The 26404-nt window shown below is 43.1% G+C and overlaps 2 protein-coding genes across 2 annotated transcripts in view; one reads left to right on the top strand and one right to left on the bottom strand.

The window, feature by feature from the left end:
- Positions 1 to 481: 481 nt before the first annotated feature.
- Positions 482 to 26404, bottom strand: part of erbb2 (erb-b2 receptor tyrosine kinase 2) — a 29926-nt gene continuing 4003 nt past the window's right edge. Inside the window, exons 2-27 of the mRNA XM_048232520.1 lie at positions 21586 to 21737; positions 20709 to 20877; positions 20452 to 20595; positions 20206 to 20274; positions 18450 to 18562; positions 18041 to 18182; positions 17034 to 17159; positions 16737 to 16863; positions 15797 to 15870; positions 15506 to 15596; positions 13808 to 14016; positions 13209 to 13341; positions 12816 to 12906; positions 11585 to 11739; positions 11213 to 11257; positions 10787 to 10925; positions 7902 to 8024; positions 7305 to 7403; positions 6412 to 6597; positions 6003 to 6158; positions 5556 to 5631; positions 4504 to 4650; positions 4159 to 4256; positions 3817 to 4005; positions 3365 to 3719; positions 482 to 1552 (exon numbers count right to left, since the gene is read on the bottom strand). Coding sequence (XP_048088477.1) covers positions 1209 to 1552; positions 3365 to 3719; positions 3817 to 4005; positions 4159 to 4256; positions 4504 to 4650; positions 5556 to 5631; positions 6003 to 6158; positions 6412 to 6597; positions 7305 to 7403; positions 7902 to 8024; positions 10787 to 10925; positions 11213 to 11257; positions 11585 to 11739; positions 12816 to 12906; positions 13209 to 13341; positions 13808 to 14016; positions 15506 to 15596; positions 15797 to 15870; positions 16737 to 16863; positions 17034 to 17159; positions 18041 to 18182; positions 18450 to 18562; positions 20206 to 20274; positions 20452 to 20595; positions 20709 to 20877; positions 21586 to 21737 — 3752 coding nt within the window. The 3' untranslated portion in view covers positions 482 to 1208. The remainder of the gene's footprint in view (positions 1553 to 3364; positions 3720 to 3816; positions 4006 to 4158; positions 4257 to 4503; positions 4651 to 5555; positions 5632 to 6002; positions 6159 to 6411; positions 6598 to 7304; positions 7404 to 7901; positions 8025 to 10786; positions 10926 to 11212; positions 11258 to 11584; positions 11740 to 12815; positions 12907 to 13208; positions 13342 to 13807; positions 14017 to 15505; positions 15597 to 15796; positions 15871 to 16736; positions 16864 to 17033; positions 17160 to 18040; positions 18183 to 18449; positions 18563 to 20205; positions 20275 to 20451; positions 20596 to 20708; positions 20878 to 21585; positions 21738 to 26404) is intronic.
- On the top strand, positions 8798 to 9847 carry LOC125287089. The gene is made up of 2 exons (XM_048232523.1): positions 8798 to 9419; positions 9574 to 9847. Exons 1-2 carry the CDS (start codon positions 8918 to 8920, stop codon positions 9762 to 9764), a joined length of 693 nt encoding a protein of 230 aa, XP_048088480.1. The 5' UTR covers positions 8798 to 8917; the 3' UTR covers positions 9765 to 9847.

Raw genomic sequence — 26404 nt, 5'->3', positions numbered from 1 at the left:
TCCAACGATGCATGATTGAAGAGAAAGTTCCGGACAATTTTGAAAACATATGGTCTATTCCATAAGGTTTCTATGTAAAATACACAAGGACAGCCGTTAAATGTATGACTGTAGAGATGACTCCTAATATGAGATTAATCCTCAGCTCAAGCTGCTCGAAGAAAGTCTGACACCTCAAGTCCCCCCTTCATTTTTTTTTTGTCTCCACAACATTGGAGCAAATTGGAGCAAACACAAGAGAGACAAACCAGAAGAGTGAAAAAAGTTCACACAGGAACCTGTTGGCCATTTGGGAAAGTACAACAAAGAACAAAGGCACTGAGAGGCACTGAGGCAACAACCTCAGAGAGTCACATTCACATGTGAACATTCTTAAACACATTCTCAGAAATGAACCCATGAATATTAAGCAGTCTCTCTGTGTGTGTGTGTGTGTGTGTGTCTGTGGATATGTGTCTGTCGCACTTTGATGCAGGGGTGGATGGGGGTGTTGAGCCTTGGGCCTTGAGGGGACCTCCAGACAAAATGGACATTATTGTGCTGCTACCCTTCGCTTCAGGGGAGAACATAAGTTAAACATTCACAAACTCCCCAACAAACCACCACAGGACGGTCTGAGAGGTCAAGACAGAAATCCGATGGTCCTTTTCTCCACAAGACTACGGAGTCAAGAAGTCTTTTCGTGCCATTGAACGAATAGAGAAGAAAAATATCTTAGTCTGTCTTCACTCTTTTTTGGTGTTCTTTTGCATTTAACAACAGGTGAAGGAAATGATTCTGGGTGTCGTACCTGATTTGCTTTGGAAAACAAGATTGTGGAGAGAAAATGGGATCGGTTCGGCCTCTTCTGCATTAGGCAGGGGAGGCCATTTTCTGACATTGTGTAAACAGTTTTGTTTGAGACATGATTGCTTGCATGATCAAAATCAAGAGTTCACTAGTGTCTCCCCGCAATGCTACATATGGAGTGACTGCATGGAGGGAGGGGAAGATAGAGGCTGGTCCCATTGACACACACACACACACACACACACACACACACACACACACACACACACACACACACACACACATGCATACCGGTACACATGCATACAGGTACACATGCATACGCATTTTTGCTCTCTAGCGATCCACCCTTTCCTCCAGACCCCCCAATCCCTCTCTCCCTCTCTCTCCATCTGCTGTCCCAGGTGTGTTTTGTCCTCTCAAGTGTGCTCCTTCTGTCCACTCCAGGTGTCGGCTAGCCCCAGGTACTCTGGGTTTTCAGCGGTGGGCGTGATGAAGCCGTTGAGCTGCCGGTGAGGCGGGGACATCGTTGCCGTGGACATGCTCGGACTCCTGTCGTTAGCGGCGGCCACTGCTTGCGCCTTGGCCACCAGGTCCAAGTAGTAGGGGTTGTCGAAGGCCGGTGAGAGGCTCCCGGGTGGCACTAGGTACTCAGGGTTGTCCACGCTGTGCCCTGTTGACATTCCATTACGCAGCCGCCGCTCCGCCCCTTTCCTGGGGAGCGTGCTCGGACGCTCCGACGGCACTTCTTGGTTCACATACTCTGGAGGACAGAGGACAGGCAGTGTCAATCAAAACAGCCTACTTACTTATGAACTGATAACATCACTGTGTTGATACAGTAGCTACTTATAAACTAGTAATAAACAGTGTTTCGATAGCTACTTATAAACTAGTAACATATCAGTGTTTCCATAGCTACTTCGATAGCTACTAAACAGTGTTGGGAACGTTACTTTAAAAAAGTAATTAGTTATAGTTACTCACTACTTGTTCCAAAAAGTAACTGAGTTAGTAACTGAATTACTCTATGATAAGAGTAACTCGTTACCAGGGAAAGTAACTATTTAGATAGATAGATAAATAAATAGATGGATACTTTATTGATCCCCAAGGGGAAATTCAAGATATTGCACATCGACAGACCTACGGTTGACTTCAGCCTGTGTCATAGGTTTTTGTTCTGAGGCAGAAAGATTTAGCTTTTGCTGCTTGGAGCACTTTGCTCCGAGTCCTTCTTTGCTAGTGGATGGTGAGCTATCATCTGTGGTGGCGGTATCGGTGTTTTTGGCCACTAGCTTTAGATGTGTTGCTTACAATGTATGTCAACAAAGTCTTCGCTCCTGGACATTTTGTGGCAGCCGTGGCCCACTGGTTTGCACTCTGGACTTGTAACCGGAGGGTTGCCGGTTCGAGCCCCGACCAGTGGGCCACGGCTGAAGTGCCCTTGAGCAAGGCACCTAACCCCTCACTGCTCCCCGAGGGCCGCCATTGTAGCAGGCAGCTCACTGCGCCGGGATTAGTGTGTGCTTCACCTCACTGTGTGTTCACTGTGTGCTGTTTGTGTTTCACTAATTCACCGATTGGGTTAAATGCAGAGACCAAATTTCCCTCACGGGATCAAAAAAGTATATATACTTATAATGTACACATTACATGCACGTTCTTGCCTTTGACCACAATGAATTTGAAGTAGTGCTTATATCTCCACCTCGAAAATGCCAACTTTTCATCGGATTGATCCTGACCTCTGCTGTTTTGTCAAATCTCTTTTTTAGCTGTTGCGTGTGTATGTGGCGCGTGTGCTGGCAAGTGTGTAAAAACACTGGCTCTGATTGGCTACCATGAAACATGACTCTGCCTTAGCCAATCATAATCGCTTACGTCGTTATTAACCCACCTCCTCACTAGCTGTGAGCCAGGGGTGCGTTCGGATTACAGTTTATTCAATCAATGCATAGTAACGCACCGCATTTAACGTCCATTAACATTAACGGCGTTGTAACAACAGGAAAAGTAATTAGTTAGATTACCCCGTTACTGAAAAAATAACGTTCTTTCTTTTAAACGGCGTTATTCCAAACACTGCTTATAAACTAGTAACATAACAGTGTCGATACCTACTAACTTATTTATGAACTAATAACATAACCTGCGTTGATATCTACTCATAAACTAGCAACGCAACAGTGTTGAAACCTACTTATAAACTAGTAACATAAGTGTCGATACTAACTCACTTATAAACTAATAACATAATAGTGTTGACACCTACTTATAAACTAATAACATAACAGTGTCGATACTTACTCACTTATAAACTAATAACGTAACAGTGTTGACACCTACTTATAAACTAATAACATAACAGTGTCGATACTTACTCACTTATAAACTAATAACATAACAGTGATGATAACCACTCACCTATAAACTTGTAACATAACAGTGTTGATACCCACTCTCTTATAAACTAGTAACAGCACAGTGTTGATACCCACTCTCTTATAAACTAGTAACATAACAGTGTTGATACCCACTCTCTTATAAACTAGTAACAGCACAACACACTCACCTGGCTGCTTGTGTGTCCTGCGGGGCAGCGTGTTTGAGAATGGGCTCTGCCCCGCCCCATCCGTCTCTCCATCCCCCTCGGGGAAGCCATTGGGGAAGGTGGGGTCCTGGCAGTACCTCCCCGGGCTGGCGGGGGGTCCGTCGTCATCGGGCCCCACCCCTCCGTCCAGGAACACTGAGTCCGACTGCGCCCCTTGGGAGCGATGCGAGATGCTGCGGGCGAGCGAGGGATACGCCCCCCCTGCCCAGCCGCCACCCACTGGCAGTGTCGGGTACTGGCTCCGCGCCAGCGTGCTATTGGACGAGTGCATGCTCCGCCCACTGCCGTCCACTTCCATCAGCTGCTGATCTGTGCTCTGATTGGACAATACAGAGAGTGACTTGCGTTAATTTTAGTGTGCCCCGCAGTTACATACATTATAAGGTATTAAGAGCAGTGTGTTCTGTTCTGACCCGATGGGAGTGGTGTCTACTGGGGCCGTTGGCCGTGTTCTCGCCCTGCTGTCGGAAGAAACTGGGCTGATGGGGAACCAGGTATTCCTCAGCATCAAGCAGCTCGCGGACATCCCCGCCCTCCTCCTCCATCAACGTGCGGAAGAACTGACTGTCCACTGGGCTCGCCAGGTTCATTTGCTCGTCATTCTGTACACACACACACACACACACACACACACACACACACACACACACACACAGGTCAGATGTCAACACCTCAAATACAAACATCAAATAAACAATATATAAATATACTGTGTATGTACATAGGCCCAGGCCTAGACCCAAACCCAGACCAACCTGAATGACAACGTAGCGGGCAGGGTCCCTGGCCATTGTGCTGAATTCAGTCACCAACTCCTTAAACCTGGGTCGGCTATCCGGGTCAATCTTCCAGCCTAGTTGACCACACAAACACAAAGAGGTCCAATGAGCAAAGTATGCTTGTGAATATAACCTCCGTTCTTTAAAGGAGAACACTTAAGGGATAACGGCCACCGAGGTGTCTTGATATACGGAATTAAGGGATGAGGCGGAGGAAAAGAACTCCATGATGTGAAGTGGAGTGGGGATTCCTCTGCCAAGGCCCTTCAGTGCATAGGTACTGAAACGTAGCTGAAACTGATATGAATTGCCCTGACTCACAGTTGACCATGATCATGTAGAGCTCCTTGGTGCAGATGGGGGGCTGGGGGAGCCGGTCTCCTCCCTCCAGCAGCTCAGGGATGTCCCGTGCTGGAATATGGTCATAGGGCTTCGCTCCGAAAGTCATCAGCTCCCACACTGTCACGCCTGGAAAACACCCACATATACACATGTAAGGAGAGAGACATATAAGCACACACACACACACACACACACACACACACACACACACACACACACACACACACACACACACACACACACACACACACTGTAAGGGGAAAATGACAAAGATGGACTTTAACCTTGTGTTGTTTTGATTTGATTCTTGTGTTTCTGTAAGATCTTACACTTTGAATGGACTCTTCTGTTTAAGTTTAACCTTAAACCTTAAGTTCATAAAGTTCCTTATAATTGATACTTCTTTTGCCTTGTGACTTCATTCTTTTGTTGGAGACTGACCAAGTTCTTAAAGTTCTTCTCTATGTGATACTTCTGATTCAGTAAGTGTTGTGTAGATGGCTAATCATGTGTTGACAATATGACAATAAAAATGCTCTTAATGTTCTTGGTTCTTAAATAACCCATTGTATTGACCAAGTCATGTGTATGTGCAGAGAAGGTGTCATGATACAATGAGATTATGATACCGTGCAAGGTATAAATGTGTGTATGAGAAACAACTGATTGTCTCTTTGGTGCACAGACTTTGTCTCTGTATCTTGATTGCCTGATGCATATGAGACCTCTCGGCAGAGATTAATAAACTACTAACGAGAAAGACAAAACCTTAGTTCAGATTCTCAGACTCTCTCACACACACACACACACACACACACACACACAATCTCAATGTCCTGCTGTGACAGAAAGAAGTGAGCTGCATTGCAGCAAATGGGAAAGGAGTGATATTCATGGTTCAGTGTGTCAGAGTGTCTGCTTAGTACACCAAGAATGGAAGAATTTACTCCTTTGAAACACACACACACACACACACACACACACACTGAGCATAGCGTTTGATGTTTGATGTGTGTTAAGTAAACACTAACCGTAACTCCAGACGTCACTCTGATGAGTAAATTTCCGGTGGAGGATGGACTCCAAGGCCATCCACTTAATGGGCACCTAACACACACACACACACAGATGAAAAGAAAGAGAGAGACAGAAGGTGATCACATTTGTGTCTTTAACTAAAACCGAAACTGAACTTTGAATCACAATTAATGTATAACTTTTAAGGCAGGGTGATGCTTATGTTGAGACAGCTCTAGCATATTATTTAACTTGAACAGACTTTAACTTGGCTGGATCACATTCATGCAATTATAAAATCAAAATATGATTTAAAAAACAGTAAACACTGTAAAAACAGTTTTTAGTATTCAGTAAAAATGTTTTTTAGTAATTAAAGTAATTAAAAGGCAGTGTTAATTTGAGATCATCTTCCCCTTATAGCCACAGTTGAGGATACTGATACTGCCTCGTGCTGTTACCTTTCCTCCATCTGCATGATACTCTGTCTCATCAATGTCCAGCAATCTGGCCAGTCCAAAATCGGTGATCTTTACGATGGAGGGGTTCTTCACTAGAACGTTCCGGGCTGCCAGGTCACGATGTACGAGTCTCTCATTCTCCAGGTAACTCATGCCCTGTGAATACACACACACACACACACCCACACACACACACACACACACACACACACACACACACACACACACACACACACAAAAAACACAATCATGGCCTCTGGAGGTTTGGTTTGGTCAAATAACAAGCAGTGGTGATTTGTTATATAAACACCTGCATGTATTAAAGCTAAACACAACTGTATCCATATCACTCACTTGCTTGTTTGATATATAGTGGTCTATAGTAATAGCCATGTGTAGTCAGACTCACCTTGGCGATCTGCACACACCAGGTGAGGAGTGACTGCGAGCCGATGCACTCGTTGTTCTCGCGCACGTAGTCGAGCAGGCAGCCGTAGGGCATGAGCTGCGTGACCAACTGCACGGTGGACGTCAGGCAGATGCCCAGCAGACGGCACACGTACGGGCTGGCAACACCCGCCATCACATACGCCTCCTGCAGGGGGCAGCATAGGTCAGTAGGGTCAAAAGAGCCAAAAAGGCAGAAGAACGCGTCAGATTTTGTCCCAAATGCATATTCCATTTTACACATCAGTACTTATTCCATTGCAAAAACAGGAGGTAAGCATACCACTTCATACAGTATAATATTTGACATGAATTGCCTACCCCTGCCTAAGAACAAAAACATCACACGTACACAGAACATACAGATAGTTACATCAGTCTATAACATAATCAACATTACTGCCTATAACATAATCAACATCACAGTCATGCTGCTATGTGCCAAGTCAATTCCAAGGTAAATCAAACAAACTTTAGAAGATAGAGCATGAGTAAAAATAATACTCAGAATGGAGAGAAGAGCAGCAAACATAAATCCCATAAACCAACTGCCAGAAGAGCAGGATGGAATCCCAACAACATGGCGGGTATATGCACAATCTACTAATGTACTTATAACATTGCATATGTCTCCTTCAGCGAAAGCAGGACTGGATTACTGTCATTTGAGCCAAAATGGCAGAAGTGCATAGCCCACTGCTGCATACCAAGCACAGGCATCAGGGACTGAAAGAAAGGTCAGGCAGAAGTACAGACAGATATACAGGCAGACAGATATACAGTACAGGCAGACAGACAGAAAGACAGACAGACACAGACAGGCAGACAGGTAAACAGACAGACAAGTAGACTCACATCCAGGATCTCTTTGTTTGCCTTGGGTGAGGTGTTCTCACGTAAAACCTTTATGGCCACTGGGATCTTCACACTCTCTCCATCTGGGGCCCAGATACCCTACATAAAGAATACACACACACACACACACACACAGTTAACTTCATAACTAAACAGGTGTCTTTTATGATTAGGCTAGGGATACAGTGATTTGTAGCTACTTCATTATGTAATACTATGTAACAGATATTTCCATTCAATGAAATACTCTGTCCAAAAGGACAAAAATGTGCAAAAAATAATAATTACACATGGTTAAGTCCATTTAAGGACAATGAACACAAGGTGCAAGCACTTCCTGATTACATCTTTGAAAGGGGTCGTGGGAAACGACCTCTAACCTTACAGTGCCAACACTAGCACACTTATTTCCGCCCTTAAAGCCTGGCAGCAGAGAACATCAGACCCTCCCATACCGAGCTCATACTGTAGTGTAGGTATGTGTGTGTGTGTGTGTGTGTGTGTGTGTGTGTGTGTGTGTGTGTGTGTGTGTGTGTGTGTGTGAGGGACACATATATGAAGTGAGCGAGTCTATTGCTAACGACCATGACCTCTGACCTTGTAGACAGTTCCGAAGGCTCCAGATCCGAGAACACGGAGCTTCTTGAGCTCTGTCTCCTTGAGGATGCGCATCTGGGCCTGGTTGGGCGTGGCTCCGCTCGGGGTCAGTGGCTCCACCAGCTGACAACACAAAACAGCAGATGTGTGTTCAAATGAGCAGACAAAGGCAAATGTTTGTGAATGATTATGAATAGTTTTTTTTATTTGCTTCGAGTTAGCCACGAATGTCTGCGCATACTCGCAAACAGTCTGAGGCAGTTCTGTGCAAAACATATACTGTATGGACACTGGTCAAAGGGTTACCGTCGAAATAAAACAATGCAGTGTCAGCACAACAGCACAAAATATTATTTACTTATGTTGGGGATCACTGCTCCAGATTGATTCAAGGATATTTCAAGGATGAGTCAGTCATAGCCGTCATATTTTTCATTGAGGGATAGAACTATGTGGCCTGGTCCCACCCACCTCTGCTCATTTTCATTTCATTTCACACTCATACTCCATATTTCATACTCCTAAAACCCAATTGTCATGTTTTCATTTTCTATTGTCTTCTTCTACTATCCTTTTGTTTTTTCATATGTAATGCACTTTGAGTGTACAAAAGGTGCTATAATTAAATATAATATTAAATAATAAATATAAATAAATCTGCTTTGCTTTGCTTTTGCTAGTAAATATAGTGTATCGACAAAGGGAATTACCAAGACAGTCAAAAAAGACAAAGCTTTTGACAAAGAATCTGTCAACATTCCATTGAATGATGTTAAAAGCAAAGATTCTAGAACAGAGCTAGAATCTTTGGTTAAAAGGGTACAATCATACATCACAACATTCCGCCTAGGTCACAAAGACATCTAGGCAACATGATGCCATAGAACATAACCAAGTGTACAGTTGTTCACTTGTTCATAAGTTGGTTAAGAGATTGGCTGATTTTTTATTTACTCGTGATTTGATGTGGTTTACTTGTTTTTTGACCTGCTGCCTGGCAGGACAGCAGCAGGGCAATGGAGATACCAAAAAACACAACTAAGAAGAAAGTTAAGAAATACAAACTGGAGGAATTGAGGAGCGAACTTGAAACTTTGGGTGTTATTGTTGATGAAGACAGTCACAAAAACAAAAGGAAGACAAAAAGGGAACTCCGCAAACTTCTCGTCAGGAAACTACAACAGGTGGACTTGGATAGCGCTAGAAAGGACATCCATGGCAAGACCATCAAGACAGCTGAGGATAGCAAGGAGGGCTTCACTCTGAACATCGATATTCCTGAGGATGTCGTGAGAGTCATACATGATCTGGATGCTTTTCTTAACAAAGAGATGGAAGAAATGGAAACCAAAGAAAACAGGGAAATTGATGTGAAATTCATGATGAACAATCTTTTGGATGCAGTTGAGAAGATAAATGGCAAAGACGGAAAAGAGCTTGAGACCGAGGAACGGCAGAGGGAACATGACGTGAAAGCTATACTTGACAGTCTTCGGGGTGAAGTGGATTCAACACTGGGTGAGTAGAAGAAATCAGCTCACAGTGAATATGAAAAGTTGACTTAGTGAAATCTCACTTAATCCCAGCCAGCACTGATGGAGCTCACATTTAAACATCTAAGCTGCTCAGCATTGGGTTTTCAATTAAACATTCCCCATATATTTTGCTTCAGGTTTGAACAGAGAAGAGGAAAAGGTGAAAGTGTCGAGTCCTTGCAGTGGAGACCAGAGGGAGGAGAAGACAGGAGAGGAGGTCCGCTTCTGGATTGCCAGAGAGGACAAGAGGAACCCTTACTGGTTCATCCCCAGGAGGAGGTTTCGAGGGGTGGACAGAAACAGCACAATACAGGAGACCGACTTGTGATGAATCGACAGGGACATCAAACAACACCAATATCATCACATTTCTTTCCATGTCCGCTGTTTTTATTAAACACCTTTCACAGATCCACTGCCTAGTTGGATTTCTTGTCGTCTTCACCCTTTTAAATTTGTGAAAGTACCATTGCTAGTATACAAACACAACCTATAACAGGACCGCTTACTCCTTCAGATGGGGTGTAAATAATAGGATAGATACACTTGAGTATCACAATATAATTGTTTTTGTGATACTGTATGGACACTACGGTAGTTAATTTCATGTTTAAATCCCCAACCACTAGATAGCAGTGCAGTAATCCATCTGCAGCCATCTGACTTTTTCAAGCCAACATAACAATTGTGTTTTCTATTGTTCATTTAGATTTTTGTTTATTTATCCTCTAGTTCTCTCACTGCCAAGCAACGTAACACACTCGAGAGTCAAGTTCAGTGAAAGGCTATGTGCTTGTGCATATGTTAGTAGCCTAACTTATATAGCCTACTTACTTGTCTATATGTCTCATATTAAATTAAACATTCACCTAGGCCTACTCTTTATTTACTACATTTTCTCACTCAAATGTGATGTTATGAAATCGCTGCTCTCTCGATTTGAATGATTGGAATGTTTGCGTTAGATAATTCAATATAAATACGCAGATCACTAGCTGCAAAACGCCGGAGTGGGGTATCACTACTTGTGATGACTCATAGAATGCTTCTCGTGTCTTGTCCAATCAGAAATTAGTTTGGCCGGACCTAACTATTGTATAATAGGGAATATACACGGCACTAAACACATGAGTATGCATTTTTCCAGGAAATCTCATCTTCCTAGTGAGTCCACAACTTGGCCTATATACTATATATAGTGTGTATATATATATTAGCTTAGGATGTTCAGTGCACAAGAACAAAAGCATCATCTACACTCCCCCTTATCTCTGAAAATAAGGTTACACGCTGGTAGAAAGGTAGTACAAACTTAAACTACATTTCCCATGATGCTTGGGTGAGCCTCACCTCGTGCTCCTGCATGATCCTCCTCCTGTTCTCCTTCCTCTTCAGGTGCCTCTGGCGGCGCATGTAGAACACCATCAGCCCCAGGAGGATGATAAAGAGCAGTACACCACCCACTGCCGCCGCGATAGACGTGCCGGACCTGCGGGGTTACAATGGAGATTACCCTTAGACCGTTCTCTCAGCAACATCTTCATCTTTTTGTTCAGTGACAATCTGATACACACAACCATGAGCCATTTATACGACTTCAAGTTTCATAGATAGATGGAGGCATGTTCTTATGTTCTATAACTACATGTGGAGGAAGAAAAATGTCATGTTCCTAAGTTGCTAATGGTTGCTGCAGTGTTCTTTCAGGTTAGTTATTGAAATAGTGGATGTCAATGAGTGTGATCAGCTGAAGTGTGTAAGTGTGGAGATTTTTACCCTGATTTGATTGCGATGGGACAGCCACGTTCATCCAGTGGACACCTGGAAACAAACAATCGTACTCAGACGTGTCGGGTAACGCAAAACCGAAGTAATTTGGGCGACAGACAGAAGATACCATGTTTATTACACTCATACCGTTCTGAAGTAGGCATACAATAAATGTAAAAGTACGGTCTACAATTCTAATCGAACACACATAAATGAAATGAATCGCTCCTCACTGTCCCTTGTGCACTCAAAAAACAGTGTTTTTACATAGCAAGTGGTTAAGACTGAACTATGCACAACTAGAAATCAGGAGCATGGCAAGATGGGGTGTCATTTGATTGGCTGATGAGCTCTAAGGTGTGGGGTGGAGCCACTCACGACAGGGTGCAGTTGGTGTTGCAGGACTGGCAGTGGCCCGTGGCGTTGGGGAACTTCCACACGGTGTGCTGCTCCTCCTTTGTGCCACTGGGGCACTTGCTCACACACATGGCGCCGTCCTGCACGGTCAGGCACTCCCTGCACTGTTGTGCCCCCTAGGGATCACACAGGGAAAAGCAGGCTCAGTCACAAACAGCTGCTTTAAGACACATAGATGTCCCAGGGCGTCAGTAATGGTTGGAGGCTGGCAGGTCTGCTTTCACTCTGGACCTTAACATGGCATCAAATGTACCAGTGGTGTAATGCACTGTATGGTGGTCACAGAAACATGTGAGATGATAATGTTGTAATTCAGTGTTACAGTTTTTCTCAGTCGCTTTGATGCTTTTCTCACATCACTATTAACATTTGCACAGCAGTTAGTGCATTTCTCAAAACAATTAGTGCAATCTGCAAAACCTAGTGGATAACCTGCAAAAGCACGTCACTTGCTCAAAATGGATAGTCCAAGTCCAAGTATTTATGTCAATGGTTATGGTGACACTGCCTGAAAATGATCAAGACAGCACTATACAGTACTTATAGGCTACAGCCATTTGAAAACTACAGTAAAGTTACAAATTGCTGTAGTTAGGGGAGTAAGTGAGTACAAGACACTGAATATGTACGTTTCACAGTTTTACTGTATATGCTCTTTGCAATTCTACAGCATTGTGACAGAATTTGATAACTAGTTCACCAATTTTGTATGTAATGACTCAAGCAATGAAATGAAGACTATTAGTTTTATTGGAAACGACTATTCAGCATCCATAAGTATAGTTCATTTTGACTGACATGACAAAGCAACTGATACATGTTCAAAAGCATTTGCAATTTGTTTAGAGGAAGGAGAAATTGCTACTATGATGTGCACAAATGACTAAATGTTGTGGAGGTTGAATAGTTATGAGAATTTTCATTCTGATCTGAGAAAAGCACCAAAGCAACTGAGAAAAACTGTAAAGGTACTGTAAGCGACTCTAAGCTATTTCTCCTCACAATCTGCCAGCTGTCCATTCTGTGGGTAAATTGTGAAATGAAATGGTTTTCGTACGCAGCTGTGATGGATAGATAGATTGATGGAAGGAAGGATGGATTGATAGAAGGATAAATGAATGGATGATTGACTGTGATTGATTGATTGATTGATTCAGAGAATGTATTTGGCAATCAATTTATTCATGCATACCGGTCCATCACAGGAAGCTGAGCCGTTGATTGGTTGACATTCTGAGTGACAGGGAACACAGCGACTGCCGTCAGTAAACTCTCGCACAGACCTGGAAACAGACAACACAACGGTTACTGTGGCAATCCCTCTATTTATTGCCTCTCCGTCTTGTGCACACTGACTCAGACACTTATGGGACTGTTTGTACGTGTGTGTGTGTGTGTGTGTGTGTGTGTGTGTGTGTGTGTGTGTGTGTATGTGTGTTTCTGTGAGTGTAATATGATGTCTGCTGGATATTCAACAAGCACAACAATGTTTGCGTGCATGTGACTCTCTTCCTCGTTCCTCTTGCAGGATGTTATAATATGTCAGTGAGTGTGTATACTGTCTGTGACTCTTGTTTGTTCTCACCCCTCCAGGATGTTACACTCCTCGACACACTCCGTCCCGCGCTGAAACGACACACACTCCACACACTGGTCCGGGCCTGAGCCCCAGCACCCTCCTGTGCCACACAGGGGATGGCAGACGTGACCCTCCGCCTCTGAGGACGGCCAAGTGGGACAGGAAGAGAAACCGGACAACAGAGTATTAATATAGCACTGCACTACAATGCTTTACAATACTGAGAGTGATGACTATGAGTGTGTGTGTGTGAGTGTGTGTGTGTGTGTGTGTGTGTCTGCATTTGTGTGTGACAGTATCTCATACTGCAGATGTGGGTGTGGGTGTATGTGTGTGTGTGTGTGTGTGTGTGTGTGTGTGTGTGTGTGTGTGTGTGTGTGTGTGTGTGTGTGTGTGTGTGTGTGTGTGTGTGTGTGTGTGTGTGTGTGTGTGTGTCTGCATTTGTGTGTAAAAGAACTGTGACAGTATGCAGCTCATACTGCAGATGTATGTGTGTGTATGTGTGTGTGTGTGTGTGTGTGTGTGTGTGTGTGTGTGTGTGTGTGTGTGTGTGTGTGTGTGTGTGTGTGTGTGTGTGAACGCGTGTCAGAGACAGAGCCTCCTACCACAGGTCTGCAGATCTCTATTGCCGTTGCTGATGATGCTGGCGATGCTGCTCTGCACGGGTGTGAGGATGGCGTTCCAGGGCACGGAGTGCGTGTAGCACAGCTGGGGGTTATCGGAGATCAGGACCAGGCCACCGTTGATGCGCTCGAGCGAACGCAAACCCAGAGACTCAATGTGCAGCGACTGGACCCCCAGAGATAGCACACTCCTGCAGGCAGAGACCAGAGAGGAAGCCACAGGGTTAAGCACTTCAGTGATGGAAGAGGACCATCCTGGGTTCCTACACTTGAGAGGAAGGATGGGACACCTATTTGCATTCTGGAAGGACAAATAAGGCCCCTATATGTACAGAGGAGAGGAACCATGTGGGTTAAACACTTCATTGGACCCTATATTGAATGCAGAGAGGGCATTAGTTGGTTCAAGGGAGAAGATGGTGTCAGAGAGCAGGAAGCATAAAGCCAAAACAAAGGTGAGATATAACCATATATACTCTTTTGATCCCGTGAGGGAAATGATGGGATTGCTGGTCACAGAAACAGCAAGAGGTTGAACCGTGTGCAGGCGTGTACAATGTCACCTATCTTAGAACATATACAGCATGGCACGGTGCATGTCTGTAACATATGCATAGTATGTGTGTGTGTGTGTGTGTGTGTTATATTTTGTGTTATGTTGTATATGCATGTGTGTGAGTCTGAGGAATGTCTGCTGGGGGTTTGCTGTGTGTGTGGGGGTGCAGCAGCAGAATGTGACAGGAGCGATCGAGGAAGAGAAATCTCAAAGCGAAAACAGTCCTCAGGATTAGCAGCATAAGTGAGGCGCGTGTCACTGTGGCACCTGCTGGATTCACTCTTGACGCATCAACACACACAAACACAAACACACACATACACAAGCAGAGTACACACACCCACACACATGCCGAGTACACACACCCACACACATGCCGAGTACACATACACAAACACACACACGCATACACACACACTTACACGTGTTGAGCACACACAGACACAAACACACTTACTAATAAATGCACATACAGGCATACACACACACTCTCTCTTTCTCTTTCTTACCCACCTAGCCACACCCACACACACACACACACACAAAACACACACACACACACACACACACACACACACACCTCACACATACAACACACCAATACTTCCCAGTAAGAGCCACACCTCTGTGGAAGAGTCCATCCAGTACAAAGAACAATCATTAACTTTTACCACCAGTGGAAGAGACTCACAGATAAACAATAAGACACGCCGGAAAACACAGAGAGAAACAGAGAGAGAGAGAGAGATAGAGAACGAGACGTGACAAGCAATTATGAGGCAGATAAAGTGATAAGCAGACTGCCTTGTGCACAGGTCAGCGTGGGAATGTGGAAACGGAGCGGTGAGAAGGATGCAGACACCAGCACTAGGACAGCCTGGGGAAGCTGTCAGAACCTGCAATGTGATGTGGTCCTAAATGCATGCACTGCTGTGTGTAGGGAGGGAACTGGGACATTTCTTTATATACTCACAGTATATGCATATTCATCATAACTTATTCAGCTTTCAATGTGTGTGCACTGGCATTCTGGCATTCTGCTGAGAGGTGTGCTAACGAAAATCCAAGCAGGCAGACAAACAGAAAGACAAACAGACAGCCAGGACACGGAGAAGTGTTCTTACTTGTAAAGCATCCTTCCTCGGATCAATTTCAGATTCTCAAACACACTCAGATTTTGCATATTTGCTGGCCAGTCCTCGATGTACAAATATCCTGAAACACACACAGACACACATGTGAGTACACACTATGTAACACTGCACAGTTTGTCACACTGTAATACAAAAATGTAAATATAAACAGATACACACATGCATACATGTATGTGCATATGTGTGTAGTATATGTATGTATGTATTTATGTATGTATGTATGTATGTATGTGAAACATAGGTGTTATCAATGTACAACACCTGTGATCTCCTCTAGATTCCTGAACACCTCCAGCTGGGCTGGGAGAAGGCCTGACAGATTGGACCCTGGGTCTCTGGATCAGGAAGAAAACATTTGTACATACATCATCACCTTCGCAGTCATGTTGACATAAGAGAATAATGCTAAAATATAAGATATTTCTCTCATAGCAATATCTGTCTGTGAATGTCTTGGAATGCGGGTTAATCGATTTGGTGCATTTCTCGAATCATCATTAACATTTGCACAACAGTTCACAGTTCATCAGTGCATTTTTAAAAACAATTAATGCAAAGATAGATAGATAGATACTTTATTGATCCCTAGGGGAAATTCAAGAAATTCAAACAGCACCCGATTACCTGCAAAATCGGGTTTCTTGCTCAAAATGCTTTGTCTATGTCTCAAAAGCAAGTATTTCTACCAATGAAACTGTCAGTGCAATCAAAATGACAAGTTCTTCGGACATTGTTTATGTCAAGACAGTCAAACTGTTTTGTCTTGTTATGACAATTTACTCTGTAGGTATTTCTAATGAACAATATAGAGGGCATCACTATTTTCTATGTGGGACAGCTATTTCAAAACTACAAAGTTACACAATATTGTGTGTGGAGGGGGTTGATTGCAAGAGAGTGGATATGTTTCAAAGTTTTTATTGTTATAAAGAAAACAAAATCGATAGTCTGCCGTTATAATTTATTTGCCTTGGGTGTACTGTGGAGTGGGTAAGACTGTTTTTAGTGGCAGGCTAACACATACCGATGACTTGCATTAGCCTAGCACCTGTAAACTCTGCAACTAGAAGGACTGGATGAAACGTGTTGAAAACGGCCTCCACTGTAAATATCACACTTGCTAACTTGGAAATGAGGTCCTATGTCCAAAATCCTGAACCACCCCTTTAAGCTGTTCTGGTTGTTTAGCAGATCTACTCACCCCTGGAAAGACTGGCTGAGGAAGGACAGGCTGCCGTAGATTTTCTTGCAGTTAAGGAAGAGGTCGATGTTGGAGGAGTTCACAGCAGACACCCCCTGAAGAGAGCCCATACCCAGCCCCTGGCACACTGAAGGAGTAGATGAGAACTTGGTTAATGTGCACAAACACACACACACACACACACACACACACACACACACACATACACAAGCACACACACACACACACACAAACACACATACACACACATACACAAACAAACAAATAGAATAATGCACAGGTTTCTTTCCTACTCACCTTTGTGGCAGTTTTCACATTTTTCACATTTCTGTATCTCTGGACCACCCGGCTGTGGAATGATAACTTCCTGGTTGTCCTGGGGGCAATAGAGTGTGCAGGCCACATCCATGGCTAGATAGTTATCTGTGTGTGTGTGTGTGTGTGTGTGTGTGTGTGTGTGTGTGTGTGTGTGTGTGTGTGTGAGTGAGTGAGTGAGCGGGCGGGTGAGAGAGAGAGAGGGGGTGAAGTTAGAACAGATAATGGATAAAACATGTTTAAGTTTAACCACAAAAAAAATATTCTGTCGCTTTTGTGCATTTCTCAAATCAAATTCACTGCACCACACAGTGGATTACCTGCAAAAACACTTTTCAAAATGCTTAGTTTATGTCTCAAAAGCAAATATTTATGCCAATCAACATGTCAGTGCCATCAGAATTATTCCTGTGCCACTGCTATGAACAAGATAATCAAAATTCAGTAACAGTACTCTGAACAGGCAGTTTTGAGAATTCAATTCTGATCTGAGAAATGCACTAAAGCGAGTAAGACTGTAAGACTAAGACTAAAACTGTAAAATAAGTCCCTTAAGAATGAACAAACACCCATATAGAATATATATGCAAAATTATATCAGCAACGCTGAGATTGTCTTAAGAAAGACATTAGATTCAAGAGGCAAATTTAGATGGGACTTACAATATGAGGGGAGAATAGGAAAGAAAGAAAGAAAGAAAGAAAGGAAGGAAGGAAGGAAGAAATACATAGAATGAGCTGTGTACGTGTAAACAGAAAATAGACAGTCAGTCACTGAGAAAATAAAAGAGGTGTGAAGATGTAACATGCATGTCTTTATGCAGGCGACCCTAAAGCTGAGCCTCTTGATAGACAGATAGATTGATAGATGGATGGATGGATAGATAGATAGATAGATAGATAGATAGATAGATAGATACTGTAGATAGATAGATAGATAGATAGATAGATAGACAGATACATAGATAGATAGATGCAGTGGTGCTTACATGGGCAGGTCTTGACGCAGGTGGCACCGAAGTTGAGCCTCTTGTTTGGGTTGGGCTTGGACTGGTAGGTATTGGGGTCATAGATGGTGGGAGGGGGGCAGCTCTCCCTACAGGTGCCATTGTTGTTAAAGTGACGACACACCTTCAGGGAGGGACAGAAACAGTGGGTTGTTCTAATCTTGCTAAAAACAGTCAAAAAGGGGACTATTGTGGGACTATTACAGTGTGTGTGTGTGTGTGTGTGTGTGTGTGTGTGTGTGTGTGTGTGTGTGTGTGTGTGTGTGTGTGTGTGTGTGTGTGTGTGTGTGTGTGTGTGTGTGTGTGTGTGTGTGTGTGTGTGTGTGTGTGTGTGTGTGTGTGTGCGCGCATGTGTGTGTGTGTGTGTGTGTATGCATGTGTGTCTACTCACAAAGCAGTCTGTGTCTCTGGGCCCAGTACAGCCAGCAGCACACTGTATGTGGCAACAGTCACTAGACCTATCACCTTTACAACGCGGACAACCCTGACAATGCACATGAGTTACTACAGAGGGAGAGGGAGAGGGAGGGAGAGAGGGAGAGAGATCCTTTACATCATTCACATACATTATATATATATAATCAGTTCAATCCAGTATATTTACATCACTTTGTTCACACTACAAAACAATAACAATTTCGTTACCCATGTAAACAATTAGCCTAATTAGTAGAAAAATATTTTTTCTGAGTGAGTAGGCTACACTGTAATAAAAAACCCGGTCTCTGTAGGCAGCCCAGGCTCCGAAAACTACAAACAAACAAAGTGGGGGCACAAACAAAAATGGAACCCTGCGTAGAGTTTCTATGGAAATACTGAAGGTAGGGGTGACTACCTCTCTGGCATGTTTCATTTGGTCTTTGGTTAAAATATACTGTACATTGTTTTGGACAAAAGCGTCTGCTAATAAATTTAAATATAAACATAAACACAAACAAAAGTGACTTCCTGCGCACGCTGGTCGCTGACTGCACCTTTAAGTAACACATCTATCTATCTATCTATCTATCTATCTATCTTCTATAAATTACAGGAATGTCTGCCTCTCTGTCTGTCATTCGCATATCTCTCAAACCGTTTGTCTGATTGATTGCAAACTTGGCAGGTGTCTTGCTACGGGCACGAGTAAGTGCAGTGCCAAGTTTGCACTTACTCGTGCAGTGCAAACTTGGTCAGTCACTTATAGGCTACCAGAGATTGTTTTTGAGTCATATCATTGCAAATTTCTGATGCATCATTCCACAATATAATTGGTCATTTCTATCCTCAAGTTATTCAATAGGCTAAACATATAGCATTAACTCAAAACAGCTGTTAGGCTTATGTCATCATGCAGCCATGCTTAAATTCTGCTCACTGCACATTTATTATAATGTATTATAATATAATATTCAGTATTCATTATTGAATGCTTAGCTGGAATAAAGTTTTTCCCTATCCTATTTTTAAAGCTGGCCTACCTGCGGGCATGTAATTGGGCTAAGTTGTTTTTTTACACGAATAGCATGTCTGAACAGGCACTGAACTAGTTGTCTATTTGTAAGAGGTAGGCCTAATGCATCAAACATATGCTTAAGGTAGTTAAACACTGTATCTTGAAACCCCCAAAAATGCATATGAGCCACAGAGACACTATGAGACAGAGGGAGAGAGATGGAATAAAAACACACACTATGAGACAGAAGGACAGAGGTGGAATAAAAATGGACAAATAGAGATAAAAAGAGACAGTGTGAGCTTCATCATGAGTAAGGGAAATAGCATTTGTTAGAGCTCAGACCTGCTCACAGGATGGTCATATGTTTCCACTGATAGAGAGAGAGAGAGAAATAGAGAGAGAAAGAGAGAGAGAGAGAGATACAGAGAGGCAGAGAGAGAGACAGACAAGAAAGACAGACAAGCAAGCGCTTAGACATTAAGATGGGTACACATAGAGACGAACTGACACAAAACAAGCAAAGACATCAGGCAGACAAAATGTCTAACATGGAAAACATAAGGGCAAGAAATCAGGAACAATTGGCACACACAAATAAAAAATGTAGACAAACAGATTGGCAGACAAACTCACACATTCTTGGCACACGCACGCACGCACGCACGCACACACGCACACACACACACACACACACACACACAGGGCTTACATATTTGGCAGTCATTTTCCGTGCTTCCCCAGCATCCTTTTGGTCCACAACTGGAGGCACAGCCTGGACCTGGTAGTCAAGATAAATAATATAGTCTTACAGACAGTTTACTTACACACACACAGACACACACACACACACACAATAAAATATTTTGTAAAAAGGTGTACATGCATATAACTAAACACCTAGAGAGAAACTCATACGCACACACACACACACACACACACACACACACACACTCACAGCTGGTTGCTGGCACTGGCTGCAGGTGTCGCAATGTTCTGTACTTGTTCTTTGTGTCCAGGGTGTCGTCCCAATCTATGAGGCCGGGGTCGGGGTAGCAGAGGTTCGGGTTCCTCTGGATGTCAACGCCACCCAACAGGATCTCTGAGAGGCGATCGAGGAGAGAAGCACAGAGGGAATCAGCATGGCTCTATACTGGGCTATTACACACACACACACACATACACACACACATATACACACACATATACACACACCTGTGAGGCTGCGCAGATTCAGTTGGATGAGTAGGGTGTTCTCCAGGACGGCCAGTGAGTAGCTGGTGTTGAAGAGCTGACTGCCTCGGATGATGCGTAGATTCTCCAGAGGAATCACACCCACTGACACGTTATACACTAGCACATAGCCCTGCACTTCCACGATATTCTACACACACACACATACACACATAAACACACAAATACACAGTTAGGGTGTATTCCCTGTGACTTGCACTGTAGGTAGACTGTGCACTTTCACAAACACACCTCACACACAACGGGACAGTCACTGGCTTCTTTGACCTGGTGGCTACTGGCTAGCTACATGCAGCCATGAAGTAACTTAATGGTGGACGATTCAGTCTGCACATCCGAAGAGCCCAACACTATCTGTGTTCACAGCCTGGACACTCCGGAGGGATTTTTGCCCTTCTCCCGATTTGGACGTATTTTTTTGGGGGCCCTTTTTCTTTTTTCCTTTTTTCCTGAACTCTAAGGAGCTCCACACACAGGGCTCATCCAAGGAGACATTGCGTGGGCTGGTCCAGCCCTGGGAGGTAATGTGAGGTGCGTTTAAATTCGCAAAAACATAGGCGAACGTTTGCAAAGAGTTTAAGGAGGTAGTTCTCCCCTAACATGTTGGGAGTGGGACGGAGAGTTACCATCAAAGATCTTAGTGCGTAGTGCTACACAAAATCGTTCAAATGTATCTGTTCATACAAACATCTTCGCCTCTGTTCAAGGAATTTGAACGCACCTCTGGTGTTCCCTTGTATCCACTTTGCTTCATACATACTAACACGTTATGGTACACATTTAGGTTAGTGACTTCGGTATGGGCAACACTTCAAATCCCAGTTAGTTCTTATCTGACCTGGAGGAAGGAGAGGTCTGGGTTGCCACGCAGATGTGTGATCTCCAGGTTGCCGTGGACGATGCGGCAGTTGGTGTAGAGCTGCCTGAGTATCTTATAGTGATTCTCCTGACTGGACAGCAGAGACGTCTTCATATCTGTGCCCAGACATACTGCACACACACACACACACACAGACAGACACACACCGACAGACACACACACACACACACACACACACACACACACACACACACAAAGATCAGGGATCAGTTATACAGTTATACACAACCCTTCTCACTGCCTCTCTTTTTCTTTCTCTATCTCTCACACACAAAAACACACATACAGAAACCCTCCATGGAGTATAAATGTTTTGATCAGGTGTCTCTCTCTCTCCCCCCCCTCTCTCTCTCTCACACACACTCTCTCTCATACACACACACACACCTCCCCCCAGGCCTGTATCACCTTCCCCATTTTTTCCCAAGCAGAGCTGCACACAGGAAATGCCTCTGTGTCCCATCAGCCAGATGGACGGAACCAGGAGATAGAGTTCTTATCATTTATGAGTGTGTGTGTGTGTCTAATGTGAAAGGTATCTCTGCAGTTCACTCAAGAGCATTTATAACTCTGACTTAAATGTGTGTGTGTGTGTGTGTGTGAGTGTGTGTGTCACCACACACATGTATATGAGTTTGTCTTTCTCTCTCTCTTTGAGTGTGTTTGTGTGTGTGTGTATGTGTGTGTGTGTGTGTGTATTAGCGGTGTGCGTAAAGGTGCACGTTATTCGAACCGAACCATTTACAGGTACAGGACGTTAGGTTCAATACAGATGCATACTGAATGTACCAAATGTAGTCTTTAGTAATCAGTAGGCTCTTTTGCTTGCGGACCATGTTTCAAATTCGAGTTCCCACACAAACACTTCAATTAACAAACAATGTCAGTTTTGTCAGTTAACATCAAAGTACATTTGACACCAAATACTATTCCCATTACTCATCAAAAATATTGTCAGTGAATTAAGTTAGCAGTACCTACAGGCACACTGTACCAAAAATTAATCGAACCTGACTTCAAAACCGAGGTACACACCGAACTATGATTTTTGCGTACTGTTACACCCCTAGTGTGTGTGTGTGTGTGTAAGTCGGTGTGACATCCTGACCTATATTTACCGATACTCTACAGAGGGCCTTGGACCAGCTGGGTCAGGGCTAAGGGGGGACTAATCACATTCAGTCCAGTTAAACGGACCAAGTGTGAAGGCAACCTTAAGTTCTTACTTCATAATGTTCCAAAGGTGCTCTTACCTAAGATGTCAGCGAGAATGACTGAATACAAGCTTTGAGAGTAGGACTGTGTGTGTGTCAGTGTAGTGTGTTGGGTTTGTCTGTGTGTGTGTGTCATTTATCCGTCAATGTGTTTCTGTTTATCTATGTGTTTGTCTTCATATTTGTCTGTTTTCCATATGTGTGTCTGTTTATATTTCTGAGTATAAGTATTTTGTATATTTGCCTGTCTATTTCTGTATGTGTGTGTGTGTGTCTTTACTGAATGCCAGAACAGCCGTGCCTGTGTTCCCCCTGTTAAAAGCCTCTCCTGCTGCAGTCCTCTGCCCCTCACTCTTTATATAGGCCTGCCCCTGCAAATCTCACTTCCATGGGGAATCTGAGTGTGTGTGTGTGTGTGTGTGTGTGTGTGTGTGTGGATAGGCCGGCTGGTGGCCTTGAATAGAAACCCTTTCCTACCCACCCCCATTCCTCCCTCTCTCGCACTGTGTGTGAGTGTGTGTCTGTATCCCTCTCTTTCTCTCTGTCTCTCACACTCTCTCTCACACACACACACACATACACACACTGTGTGTGAGTGTGTCTGTATCCTTCCCCCAGACAGGAACAAGTGTTATGTGTTATGTATGTGTCAGAGCTCCACAAAGCAGTGTTGCTGACACCCAAACAACACAGAAGACTCATGGAGGCCCCGGTGGCTGCTAGCGCAGACGCTAATTCCCGCTAATGCTCGCTAGACACCACTCAATTGCTTGGTGTCCTGGCAACCTGGCTTGGAAAGCTAGCCACACGCCAAATGGTTTCTGTGGTAACATTGTGGAGTTATTGGGGGTGCTTGGTAGTAAAAAGTACACACACACACACACACATTCCAAGTCTACCATGGAGAAAGTGCTTATCTTGCTACAGTTAAACCACCACCGTTTGAAAATCAGTCCGAGCGACAACACAAAAAAACCCACACAAAAGTTGGCCTGGCAATGACTGTCAATTTACACAAAAATGCCCAAATAAAATTACTTTTCAGTCAATATTACCTTTAAAACTATATTGTCATATTGCAGTTAGCATGGTTTTAGAATGTTAGCATAAAAGCACATTGCTTAATGTCATGCTAAGTACATGAAACCTCATATGGTGTGACCCCATATCATATAGTGTGACCGGGTTTTCTCGTCACACCATATGGTTTATTTGTCATACTGTATGATAGAAACTGCATTTTCCTACATAAATAATGTTTTTTCATACATATGTTTAACTTATAATTAAGTGTAATATATATTTTGACATATTTAACATGATTTACCATTTATTTTTAAGATGTCCAACTATTGCATGTATTGCAAATCACACACACATAAAACACAGAAATCACCCTCACACACACTCACTCACTCACTCTACAGCCTTGGATACAAAAGATACATATTTGACATTCTAAATATCAATAGTAGCCTGAGAAAATAAATTCTGGTGTTAAAGAAAACAGTAATATTTATGTTGTCTTTAGCACTATAAGTAATTGCAACAATTTAATCTGATTATAATGCAGGAAAAGTTTTGAAATTATCTGAATACATTTTTGAATTTGTCTTTTAACAGATATAAAGAGAATAAACTCAAAGGGGAACTACAAACATTCAGATTGAAGCCCACCATTGAGAAGAGAAAAACTCAGGGAACCCAAGAGCTATACAATATTTGGTGGCATTCTGTTTTACATAGTTGTGGTTTCTGAAAGTGAACCTTTACATGATATACCTGTCTTAAACTGTCTTTTGTTGCTTGTTAAATACATATAATACACATTTTTGTATTAACAGATTGTTATGTGGTGTTATTTATCATATGGTGTGACACCATATCATTTGGTGTGAAATCAAGAAATTCTGAAAATAAAAAGGCTTTTGGGGTCTAAATCATACAAATCTCAATGGAACAGATAGAAAATAGGGTCAGCAAAAGTCACAAGCATTTTCTTTCTTTTATATCAAGGTATGTCAAAATGAGTATGACGTTTATTGAAAGATTGAGGACATACGCCTTACTCTGTGTATTGATGAAGAAATACACTGTAAAATGTAATAAATTTGTACAAGGAAATGCTGGATCTTGATGAAGTAATGATAGAAGATTATAATACATTGCTCACATTAAAAACAAAATACCCCATTATAATTTTACACACAATAACTTTCATGTCACACCATATGACAATTTTAGTCACTACCACAACTAATTAGTGAATAAATATGAATTTCAACACAAAATCTAAAAGACCAAACATATTTTTGGGAATGGAAGGGTCAGTACAACAAGACTAAGTGATTTCCAAGCCTAATATCTGAATCTTTTTTCAAAAACTTTTTTTCGGCCTAAAACGTCAACCACCCACGTATGAACTGATGACCTAAACCTGCCCTGCAAGTGGCTGTGCAAGCAAACCTGGCCACACCTGTGTGTGGCAAATAGCCAGGCAGGAAATGGGGCACTCTCTGTGTGTGTGTGTGTGTGTGTGTGTGTGTGTTTGTGTGTCTGTTGTTTACTAAGTCACTTGGGCAGATTGTGTTTACCCATGCCTTTGCAGGCCATTTCATCCATGGACCCATCCAGACTGACCCATCCCAATCTGATAGCTTTGCTTGGCTAACCAAATGATTCAATCTCAGGAACATATCAAGCCACAGTTCTCTGTGGCACCAAAGACACAGCCAGAGCCACACACATCTAATCTATACATCTTTATCTTATAGCTTGCACTATACATTTCACCCCTATTTGTTTTGTTATTGTATTTGTTTTGTGCAGAACACATGTACTGATTCTTTTATCGGTGAAAATTCCACCTCAAAATCCACGAGACTGGAATTAAACCTAAAGGCACCTACAAATCCACAAGACTGGAATTAAACCTAAATGCTTAATGACGTCTCTAAATCTCCTTTATACTTCACTGCACACAATGAAAAATGCGAAACTCAAGATTTGACATTACTCTGCAGTAGCTCCAGGGTGTTCTTCCAATTGTTGCAGGATTCCTCTCTCACATTAACTTACACCACCACAGGCACTTTGCCCCCTAGTAGAGAACTCTGTGCTCCAGACCTCTGTACATTCCTCTCTCTCTCACACTCTCTGTCTCTCTTTCTTTCTCTCTCTCTCTCTCTAACACACACACTCAGGGAACAAACGAGTATTGCTCAACCGACAGGAAGAACCGGATATATACCAGTCGAGTGCATCAGGAGTGTGAAGAGGATTTAATTCTACCAAAAAACACAACAATACACTGATAGGTAGCAGCAAGGCAAGCTGTAGGCACATCCATGCACACACACACACACACACACACACACACACACACACACACACACACACACACACACACACACACAAGACACCATGACCTAATATACGGTACGGTACATACCAAACCACTGACAGGTCAGATAGAATCAGTGGTATCCATCGACACGCTAATGGATACATACATTACATATCGATACACCTACCATCATAGTTCCTGTTTCTCAGAGGGCCTT

This window comes from Alosa alosa, chromosome 22, assembly GCF_017589495.1.
Source record: "Alosa alosa isolate M-15738 ecotype Scorff River chromosome 22, AALO_Geno_1.1, whole genome shotgun sequence".
NCBI classification, from domain to species: domain Eukaryota; kingdom Metazoa; phylum Chordata; class Actinopteri; order Clupeiformes; family Clupeidae; genus Alosa; species Alosa alosa.
The sequence above is the reverse complement of the archived record's forward strand: the minus strand, read 5'-3'. Positions and strand labels throughout refer to the sequence as shown.